General features: G+C 32.1%; 1 protein-coding gene across 1 annotated transcript; it reads left to right on the forward strand.

Annotated features, from left to right (window-relative positions):
• The first annotated feature begins 526 nt into the window (after positions 1 to 526).
• On the forward strand, positions 527 to 11,453 carry calcoco2 (calcium binding and coiled-coil domain 2). Its single transcript, NM_001020741.2, has 14 exons — positions 527 to 590; positions 972 to 1,170; positions 1,340 to 1,433; positions 5,001 to 5,158; positions 5,239 to 5,364; positions 6,782 to 6,862; positions 6,943 to 7,058; positions 7,150 to 7,219; positions 8,047 to 8,181; positions 8,301 to 8,486; positions 8,570 to 8,656; positions 10,558 to 10,729; positions 10,843 to 10,868; positions 10,944 to 11,453. The coding sequence occupies exons 2-14, from the start codon at positions 1,000 to 1,002 to the stop codon at positions 11,103 to 11,105; spliced, it is 1,584 nt and encodes a 527-aa protein (NP_001018577.2). The 5' UTR covers positions 527 to 590; positions 972 to 999; the 3' UTR covers positions 11,106 to 11,453.
• The last annotated feature ends 549 nt before the right edge of the window (positions 11,454 to 12,002 follow it).

Here is a 12,002-nt window from a genome sequence, read left to right on the forward strand (position 1 = left end):
GTGGGTATGGGGAAGAGTTGATTCCCAGTCCCAGCAGGAATAGAAAATGGGGGAGTGAATGAACCACACTTAAAAGCGAAGGGTCAATTTTGAGAATGGGTAACCAGATTTGACAATACTCACTTCTAAGTATTTATTGTTCCTACTAAAGGTGTCAGTGGTTGTTGTTGTTTTTTTTTTTTTTTGTGCAAAAACAGGATTCTTTATGATCCTTTGATGAGAGCAGAAATAAATAATTCGTAACATTTTTTTGCCTATTGCTAAAAAAGTAAAAATTATTTTATTGACTCTTATTCATAGCGATGTAGTATTCATAAATTATTGTAACAGCACAATATAATAATATAATGTTTTAACATAATAATTAGAAAATAATAGTTTGAGAGCTATTCTCTGTCCATATTTCAGACCCTGTATGACATAGTACACGGGAATCCCCATCACTCTCTCCTTTAAACACTAGAGCTCAATCCGTGCTCAGAAGTGAACTACATCTCCCAGTTGGTTCTGTTTACTCTACAGTTTCATTTATAGAAACAGTCGTGTTTCTGACAGCCTGTCGAACAGGACTGCGGCCGAAGGAGGTTCAGGTAACTATTTATATCTGGAAGTTGTTTATTGTCAACGTTTATAAATCGCATAATAACACGAGTAACGTTAGTAGGCTAAACAAGGTAAATAGTGAGTTTGCCCACAGTTTAAAGTAATTTTTTTCAAGATTACAAGCTGGATCTAAAATGTTTAAGTTAGGCTACCTAACTTATTAATTAAGGCGTTACGCGCCGATGTAACATAATCAAACCTAACCAAGCATGTTGTCAGTTGATGATATTTGTCTTTTATGTTTGTGTTAGTTACGTAAAGCGTAAAAACGTATTCACGCAAAAATGAAAGTGAAAATAACTTCAACGGAGACAAACCGGACATTACCTATATCTTTTGACTAAAATAATCTTTTGACCCACTAAAAGGTGACAGCTCCCCTCCATAAACCCCGCCATGAGCGACAGAACGGAGGAAGAATCGATTGTTATAATGGAGACCTCGTCATTCTCCCAGGTAGTTTTTAACGATGTTCCTCCGTCATACCCGCCGAACACTGCCGTGACCTGCCGGTTCACGACCGGAGACCTGCAGCCCAATCCGAGGGACTGGATCGGTATCTACAAGGTAAGTAATCAATAACAGACACTTACTTTAATCGATTACTGATCATCATATTTTGTGATGTCATATTTGTTGTGGATTGTACTTTTTAAGACCCCTTTTGCATTTTATTGTGAATAAAGTTGCCATATTGCTTTCAATGGTGTTTAATTTAGTTTTTGAAATGCTCCAGGTTGGTTGGAATTCAGCACAACAATATTATAACTATGTTTGGGTGGAAGCCCCTCACCTGGACCAAGCTAAACCTGAACAAGTGATTTTCAAAGGTATGAAATACCTCTCTCTCTCTCACTCTCCTTTTCCGTGTTTCGCTCTGACACAAACTGAGACTGCATACATGTCAGAGGTCTCAAAAACCTTCCTCATACATTTTTCACATTTTTTATCTGCTGAACACAGAAGATATTTTAAATATATTTTATTTGTGTAAGATAATTTTGAAGAAAGCTGAAACCCTGTAACTACTGACTTCCATATAGTAAACAAAGAAATACTATGTCAATGGTTACATGTTTCCAACATTATTTAAAATATCTTCTTTTGTGTTTAACTGAAGAAGGAAAATCATTAAGGTTTGAAACAAATGTAGGGTGAGTAAATGATGGCAGAATTTACAGTTTTGGGTGAGCTATAATTCTCTTTAACCTTCATTTAATTGACCAAAATATAAAGCAAAGATTTCCAACGTTTCTACTGGCCAAAATAAGTTTTATTCTGTTAAACTTTTTTTATGCTGGCAATACACTCCAAAAGAATGGGACAAAGGCATGTTCAAAACAGTGTGTCCCATGAAACTTTAGTGTTCAATTCTTTTGGAGTTGAGAGTTGTTCAGTTTTACAAGCAATAGTTTAGCCTAATCTAACATGAATATGTGGTTCTACTTTTTATAAAAATGCCATACATTTTGAATTAGGAGACAGATCTGGACTGCAAAATCTATCTATGATATCTATTATAAAACACTCACTTGCCTCTGAATACAAATACTTTCAACTTTTATCAATTATATAAAAATATAAAAATAATGAACTTTTATTATTGATTTCACTATATTCTTAATGCCCCAACTCTTTTAGAAATGGGATTGTAAATAATAATGACTCTAGTCACTCTAGAAGTCGTTGTTTGCCTAAAGGAAAAAGGGGGACATGATAGATGTGTTCCTGGTGCATCAGTGCTGTGAATGGGACGTCATGCTGCTATTTTAGTTAAGGTAGAACACCACATCTATGTTACTCAGAGCTCTTATATCAGGGGACCTTGTGATGTGTCAAGTGTCTCAAGAATTTGGTTTGCTGCCGTGCACTTTCTTGGCAAGTAATAATGTGTGGAGCAACAGTCTGAGGATTGCTTGGCAGAGTAGTTTTTCCATATCAAAATATCTTTTAATATTTCTCCAGCTCTGGAGTGATTTGATAGACTTTAAACTGTATGTTTAGGCTCTTAATAATCAGATAAATAATAAATTGGTATATTTAATTTAGAATTTTGTCCAGAATAAATACATTTAAATTTTCTAAATATATTTTGTCATTGTATTATTTAGATCAGATGGATTTTTTTTTTTGCTTGCATCATATCTGCATTTTATTTGCATATAAAATTTGTTGTGATGTAATCTAATGATCTAAATGAGACCCATATTTGTTAGTCATATGTTAACAAAACAGGGCGACACAGTATCGCAGTAGGTAGTGCTGTCGCCTCACAGCAAAAAGGTTGCTGGATCGCGGATTCGAAGCTCGGCTCGGCTCAGTTAACGTTTCTGTGTGGAGTTTGCATGTTCTACCTGCGGTCGTGTGAGTTTCCTCAAGGTGCTCTGGTTTCCCCCACATTCCAAAGACATGCATTACAGGTGAATTGGGTTGGCTAAATTGTCTGTAGTGTATGAGTGAGTGTGAGTCCGAGAGATGGGTTGCTGCTGGAAGGGCATCCGCTGCGTAAAAACGTGCTGGATAAGTTGGCGGTTCATTTCACTGTGGCGACCCCCAGATTAATACTAAGCCCGAAAGGGACTTAGCCGGAAAGAAAATGAATGAATGAATGTACGTTAACAAAACAATATATTTAAGAAAATAGTGTGCATGAAACAGTACTACTACAATAATATATAATAATAAATTAAGTTATATACAGTATTTGTCAATGCATTCAATGCGTTTCATTCTCATAAATGTTTTACTAAATATTGTCAAGTTAAGTCAAGCTTTATTGTCATTCTGTTACATGTGTGGACATACAGAGGAACGAAATGTCGTGTCTTGCAGGACAATGGTGCTACATTAATTAATCATAAATACAGACACAACACTGCACATAAAAGCTATTTTAAAAAGAAAAAAAAAACTTATGCATACAGTAAATAACATTGTTTCACAGTTTGCCTTATTTTAACCAAGTTGATATTTAACTAAGTTCTTATAATTGATTTCACACTAAACATATTTATCTTGATTTTAAATAAATACAATAAATAAATTTTGAGGAAATGATTATATAATAAAAAACAATAGTTAACAATAAATTCTACAAATTGAGGTAAAAAAATTTTTTCCCCATTTCATAAAGTTTAAATTCAATTAATAAAATCATCACACCATTATAAAAACAATGTGAAAAATGTACATTAATTTTAAGATTGTCTGAAGAAGCTTTAAAAATGTTATTAGACTATTAGCTATTTAAAAGTTTTCCTTAAATGATAAGTGAGCGTTAGATAGAAGCAGATGGAAGAAGTGATGAAATGGTAAAAAGAGGTGGAAGGATTATGAACAATTAATTAAACATTAACAACCTATACAGAAAAAACACAAACAATGATTGATTCTAAAGAAAAAAAAAAAAGCATTTTTTTTATTCATTAATTTACTTATATCGATACCTATGACAGTAATATGTTAATGAAGGGGCCTTTAAGAATTGTTTTTGACAGTGTTGGGGACTGTGACACTTCACAATAGGGTTTATAAACTTCCGGTAAACGGTTATTGTGACTTTCTTTCCATTTTATACGGTTCTTTTTACAGCATCGATATTGTAAGGTAATTAAAATACAATTAGTTAAAATAGACTTTGGCATTCATTTAGTTGTTGAAGCATAAAACGAGACAAAAAGCAGTTTACTTTCACGCGCCTGTCAAAATCGGCTGGTTAGCATAGAAGCTCCATTGAATATACTGGGTTAAAATAAATGTTTATATTTTAAAGACATGGCAGGGAAAAATGTAATTTAATGCAGTGCCTCTTGTACAATCTGAGACCCTCTATATAATGGATATCACTCAGCCAGTGGAGATCACTAATTTTTAAAGAAAACAGACCTTTTTGCAATGGCATACTGTTCACCAGTAAGTTTTAACTCCGGTTATTGACCAATTAAAAGTCCTTTAGCATAGTTCCACATAAATCCTATCATAAAAGGGGGTGAGGGAATTGGGAGTATTGTTTTTCTCCACACACCACCATTAGTGTGGAGCATCCACTTAGATCAGGGATGGGCAAACTTGATCCTCGATCGCCGGTGTCCCTGCAGAATTTTGTTCCAACACTAGTCAAACACTTGAACAAACTAATCAGAGTCTTCAAGATCACTAGAAATCTATAAGCAGGTGTGTTTGATTAGAGTTGGAGCTAAACTGTGCAGGATACCGGCCCTCCAGGACCGAGTTTGCCCACCCCTGACTTAGATGATGCTCCAGTGCTCTCACTATACCAGCTATTGGTGGAGTGGAATGACAGTTATAGAACCAATTCGGTGGATGGGGATGACTGGGTAAGGTAAGGTAAATAGATAAGGTTAGCCTTTAATGAACACTTTTTTTTGCATCCTCAGAGAGCTACCTGCCCAAGGATGATGGGGAGTTTTACCAGTTCTGCTATGTTGACAGCAGTGGGCATGTCAAAGGAGCCAGCACTCCATTCTGCTTTCAAAACCAAGAAACAAGTCTGGACTGCAGTCTGGAAAAGGACCTGCTGGTTATAACAACGCAGGTATGATATGGTGAAATTAAAAATATATAGATTACACAAAAAATTCAAACAAATGCTTTATTGACTGTCCTTGTGAGTAGGAACAGACAGAGATAATGGAGAAAGAGAAAGAAGACTTCCTGAAAGAGATTGAGTCCTTGAAAGAAACAAATACAATCCTGAGAAATGAGTTGGATGAAAGACTGCATGAGATGAGCCGACTCAGGGTTAGTCTGATTCTGTAGTGTGTGTGTGTGTGTGTGTGTGTGTGTATAAATAAATATATATATGTAGTTAGGTTAACCAGGCATGTTAGGGTAATTAGGCAACTTATTGTATAAGGATGGTTTGTTCTGTAGACTATCGAAAAAAAAAGTTGGCTTAAAGGGGCTGATAATTTTGTCCCTAAAATGTTTTTTTTTTTTTATTAAAAGCTGCTTTTATTCTAGCTGAAATAACACCAATAAGACTTTATCCATGAAGAAAAAATATTATAAGGCACACTGTGAAAATTTATTTGCTCTGTTAAATATAATTTGGGAAATAATTAAAAAAAAGAAAAAAAATTAAAAGGGGGGCTAATAATTATGATGTATATAAGAAGTGTCTTGAACAAACCTGACATGCAGTTAATTACAAAATCATTTCACACCTTCATTATCTACAAATCACACATAATATATATAATAATATATAGTTATTATATTATTATATAGTTATAATAATAATAATAGTAATAATAGTAATAAATCATACATGCCTTACACATACATACACACACATATATACTGTATGTATACATATATATATATATATATATATATATGTATATATACAGTATATATATATATATACAGTATATATATATATATATATATATATATATATATATATATATATGTATATATATATATATATATATATATATATATATATATATGTATATATATATATATATATATATGTATATGTATATATATATATATATGTATATATATATATATATATATATATATATATATATATATATATATATATATATATATATATATATGTATATGTATATGTATATATATATATATATATGTATATATATATGTATATATATATATATGTATATATATATGTATATATATATATATATATATATATATATATATATATATATACACATATACATATATATATAAACATATATGCATGTATGTTTTGTAATGAACAGCATGTCAGGTTTGTTATGCAGTGTCAATGTTAGAAGTATTTGTGCCTTGTATCCATTTTTTGTCAGAATGTTCTAATTATGGCAGTAATTGTAGTAATCAAGTTGTGTTCATTTAGTATTATTTATATATAATAGTATGCATTAGTATTTTTAGCATTTTACACTTTCTTTTTTTTTAAACTTTTTTATTATTAAGTTAAATGTGATTTGATATTTTTATATAACTTTGTTGTCTTTTTTGTGTAATATTTGTCATTTTTATTTTTGTTTAATTTTAGTTCTTTTAATATTTTATTTTTAATAGGTTAAGGTAATACTGGTTTTACTGCATTGTTCTTGGAGTAGCATCATTGCGAAACACCACTATATATGTTCAGTAGTGCATAAAGTGATTATACCTTTGTCCTTACACTAAACTGCAGAGCACCTTGGAGGATTTGAAGTCAAAGGATAAACCTGAAACACCACTGCCAGATGAACAGAGTTATAATGCCATAGAGGAGGTAAAGAAAGAAGATTTCTCTATAATTTAAACGGTCTAATTGAAACATGTATGACTTCTATCGAACAAATTCATTCACAGTCACTGACTCCTCTTCAAGAAAAGTATGAGAAAGCTGTTCAAAAGATCTTTGTGCTGAAGCAAGAGAGAACTGAGTTACAGCAACAGATTGAACTCCAGGACACTGAAATCCTTCGGTAAAATCAGTCTTTTTTATGGAATTTCTTGTGCCAGAATGTTTTATTTGCAAACATTTGGTAGAAATGATCATCTGTCATTTGTCTCCAGACTGAGTACCTTGTTGAAAGAAATGGAACAAAATTACAGCAAAGTACAGGACCAGGCCAAGCTGTTACAGGTTTGCAGATGCACAGTATGCACAGGCACAAAAACAAGCAGAACAAATAATGTAATTCTGAACTGTCAAATATAAATATATTTGTAAATGTTAAAAGAAATAACATTAAAATAATAATAATGAACACTCATCTGCTCATTTTAAAATGTCCATATTTAATGCCACAGCATTAAAGCTACAAAGTCATGTACAGTATATGATGTACAGTATGTAACTCTTCACATTATTTGCTTCTAAAAACATTTCATGATTTACATGAGTAATCTTGTTTTCAATTGGAAATAAGATGATTTTGCTAAAACAAATAAAAAAAACCTCACTTAATTTTAGATAGCATTTCTGCAATATAATATAAATATATAGAAAATATATAGAAAATGCTTCTTGATTTAAAAACTTCTGATATTTGCACCAGAAAAAAAGACAAAAACTCAAAGAAAAGTCTTTTTCTGCAGTGTACATTTACATTTATGAATTTATCAGACACTTTCATCCAAAGGGAATCACAAGCATGGAAAAAAAACTATCCATTAAAGGGCAAGCGTTATGTTAGTGCTGGACAATCTTGATTAATCGCATCCAAAATTAAAGTTTGCTATGACATAATATAAATGTGTGTATTGTGTATTTTTATTATGTGTACGCATTATATAAAAATCTTTCAAATTTGTGTAACAAAAATGTTTTGTATTTTTTTTTTTTATGTATGTGTGTGTATCACATATACATGACAAATATATTTCATACACACATATATATTATGCTGAAACAAAATTTATATGAGGTTACAAGCACTTAACTTCAACATGCCATTTATGCGGTTTTAGCTGGACGTGCAAAGCAGCAGAAAAGACAATGAGAAGCTGCAGATGGAAATCCAGGAGCTCAGGAAAGACTGCAGGGCTGAAAACAAAGCGCTACAAACATCCATGTTAGAGCAAAGAGCCCAAGAAAACGACAAAGTGAGGCTTGTCTGTTTGGAAATTTAAAATATTGTAACTTTAAAACATTAAATATTAAAAATTATTATACAAAACAAATTATTAAAATAGGAATATAAAACTGAAATATCTCTCCTCAGGTACAGATCCAGGCCCTGCTCACTCAGCTGACCGAGGCCAGAGGGCTGCTCCGAACAGAAGTTCAGACCTGTAAAGAAGCCTGCAGACGTGCAGAAGGAGCAGAGCAGGAACTGAGGGAACTGAAGAAGAAGCAGGAGGAGATGAGCCAGAAACAGGCTGAGGACGAGGAAACCAGTCAAATCCAGGTATTGCACTGTGACTTTTTCATTTTGTTTTGTGAGAGTGAATAATATTTCATTTCGTATTCCACATAATTCTGTTGTTACAGACCCAACTTCAGCAGGCGCAAAACAAAGTCTACGAATTGGCAGAGACATCGAGATTGGAGCGAGAGGAGCTCGTGGAAAAGAATGAGGTGATCTGTTTTGTTTTGGCACAGATTAAACATCACTGTTAGGTAATGCTTCAAATGTTTGGGGTTGGTTGGAGTTTACTTTTTTTTTTTTTTTTTTTTAGAAAAGCATAAATTGGAAACAGTAATGTTACATATTCAAAGTTTAAAAAACACCTTCATAATGCATTTTAAAATGTAATTGATTCCTGTTATGCAAATGCTGAATATTCAATAGCTGTTGCATTTGCAATTAATTAATTTGCATTGGTTTTATGATAATTAAAAAAGATTTATTATCAGTGTTGAAAACAGTTATGCTGCCTGTGCTGTTTTTTTTTTATTAATGGATAATTCAAAAATACAGTATGTATTGGATTGGATTAACAGTATTTAATGTGAAATTAGTAACTTTAGATTAATTTGACAATTCTGAATAAAAATATAAATAAATGAAATAATATTTTAGTATATTTAATATATACAAATATAAATATACAACTTTATTGTAAAGTGTTACCCATTTTTATAAGTTAATATTAGTTAATGCATTTGCTAACATGAACAATACATTTACTACAGCATTTGTTCATGTTAGTTAATGTTAGTTAATGAAAAGTTGTTTATTGTTAGTTTGTTAACTCGCAGTGAATAATGTTAGCAAGCATGACTTTGGATGTTAATAATGCATTAGTAAATGTTGATCTATGATTAATAAATGCTGTACAAGTATTGTTCATAATTGGCTCATGTTAGTTATAACTTCAACTAACATTAATTAATGAAACCTTATTGTAAAGTGTGACCAAAAAATCTAATTTTTTGAATAAAAATTATATATATATAATTATATATATATATATAATATATATATATATATAAATAAAAAAGATTGATAAATCAGCAATTGTGCTGACTTCAAATTTTTCATGAGTGTAATTAGTAGAATGTTCACTCAAAATTGTAAATAGTCCTTTATACTCCCTCCACATGTTCTAGACCTGTATATGTTTATTTCTTCTGCTTAACACAAGAAGACACCTTTAAAAAAGTTTGTATCCAAAACCCTAATGGTAATTATAAACTTCCAATGTAGGAAAAAAATATTATGGAAATCAATGATCAAACTGACTACAAGCATTTCTTATAAAATATTCTTTTGTGTTCGCCAGAACAATGAAACTTGTTAAACAACTTACTCAATGAGATATTCACCAGTGTCAGGTTTAGAATTTGGATCATATATTAATGTTAAAAATTTTATATTTATTAATGGAATGATTTTGCCCTTGAAATTGACACTTTATTAGGTACACCTGTCCAACTGCTTGTTAACGCAAATTTAAAGTAAGTAAACGCAACCGTCTCTATGCTTTACAAAGAATGTTGAGGGTCAGATTTTGGCATCAACAACATGAAAGCATGAATCTATCCTGCCTTGTATCAAGGGTTTAGGCTCATGGTGGTCATGTAATCGTGATTTTGTGGGGGATACTGTATGTTCTTAGCACACTTTGGCCATATTAGTAACAAGACGGGCATCGTGTCAACACCACAGCCTACCTAAATATTGTTGTTGGCCATGTCCGTCTCTTAATGATCACAGTGTACCCATCTTCTGATGGCTACTTCCAGCAGGATAACACACCATGTTATAATGTCTCAGTCCAATAGATCACCTTTAGGATGTGGTGGAACGTGGGATTTGCATCATGGAAGTGCAGCCAAGAAATCTGCAGCAACTGCGTGATGCTATCATGTCAATAGGGACCAAAATCTCTGAGGAATATTTCCAGTACCTTGTTGTACCATAAAACTATCCCTTTAAAACCAAACGTGATACTACGGAGTTCATGTCAATCAATCATTATTTATTGACTATTAAGATCTTGTCATTTCATTTCTTTATTTTTTTAAACCTCCAGGAGTTGCAGGATGAAGTAAATAAGCTTCGTCGGGCATTATTCGACTACCAGGTTGCATCTGTTGCTGCAATGTCTGATCAGATTTCTAGTCCTCAACCTCAAAGCCCACCGGCCTCCACTGAATACACATCTACAGACCCTCATTACTACGAGGAAATTGATGAACTGACAGGTTGGTACAATAACAATCATAAAAATAGTAAAATATAAAGATTCAGACAAAAAAAAATCTGGAATCTGTTTTAAAACGAGCAAATAAAACAATATTTTATTTCTACATTACAGCAAATCCTGCACAGACAGACAAACAGGTAATAACTTATGACATTTTTTTGTTTCAACACAGCACAAAATGACTTAACTGTTTGCATTTTCCACATGTGCAGGCTAGGGTGTGCCAGCACTGTCGGGAGAGTTTTCCTGGGATCAGCGAGGATGAACTGGCACAACACGAACAGTGTCACAAAGTGTGCCCGTTCTGCACTCTGATCTGTGATGACTGGCAACAGCAGGAGTTTGAAGATCATGTCTACAGTCATGCGGATTAGCTTACTCTGTTTCTGACATTAGGGGTGTGCGATGTTCATTGGTCTGATGTTATTTAGGAGATTATTCACTTTATAACAAACGAAGTTACATTTTGAGAGTCTAAAAGCATTCGCTGATGCATTTTATTAGATTGCAACTAGAATGAGCATCCTTTTTGAAAACAAAAGATATCCAGGTTTAAGTTTCTTTTTAATTCATATCACTTTTCAAATAATGTCACAAAAGCAAGAGTGAAAATACTGATGATGAGACGCAGTAAAAACAAACAAACAGCCGTTTTCAAGAGGGTTGCCAGGATTTCACAACAAATCTATCCCATAACTAGCTCCATGATTAAAAAAAAAAAATTCTTCTTAAAAATAACTTTGTATTAGTAATTATAAAGATTTTGTTTTATAAAATATAATTTAAATTGACAGCACAGCTGGCGTTTTGATATAAATTCGTTATATTATTAAAACTGTAAATTAACAACTTTATTTTGTAAAATTACATATACAAAATTGTCTTGTTTTATCATCCAAGCACTGTTTTTAGCATTGGTTGAATACACATTTGGCAGAGTTCAATATTTGGTAATGCTTTAAAATAATGGTCCATGAGTTCATCAATTTACTAACATGAATAAATTACTCGTAAGGCATTTATTATGGTATTCATCTTTGTTAACCTTAGTTAATGTTATTTAGGTTAAATAACATTCTTTCAGGTTAGTTTATATTAACTCATGGTGCATTAATATTAACAAGCAGAACTTCTGATTTTATAATGCATTACTTAATGTTGAACTATGATTAATAAATGCTTTACAAGATTATTCACGCTTAGTTAATGTTAGCATACTCATTAAATATCGGAGCATTATTCTAAAGTGCAACCAAATATTTCAACACTAG

This window comes from Danio rerio, chromosome 12, assembly GCF_049306965.1.
Source record: "Danio rerio strain Tuebingen ecotype United States chromosome 12, GRCz12tu, whole genome shotgun sequence".
Taxonomy (NCBI): domain Eukaryota; kingdom Metazoa; phylum Chordata; class Actinopteri; order Cypriniformes; family Danionidae; genus Danio; species Danio rerio.

Excerpts from the sequence above, each read along its gene's own strand:
- calcoco2 (NM_001020741.2), top strand. The coding sequence starts at position 1,000 with ATGAGCGACAGAACGGAGGAAGAATCGATTGTTATAATGGAGACCTCG. Across the intron at positions 7,059-7,149 it reads CAGGACACTGAAATCCTTCG|ACTGAGTACCTTGTTGAAAG; the intron begins GTAAAATCAGTC and ends ATTTGTCTCCAG. Across the intron at positions 10,869-10,943 it reads CTGCACAGACAGACAAACAG|GCTAGGGTGTGCCAGCACTG; the intron begins GTAATAACTTAT and ends CCACATGTGCAG.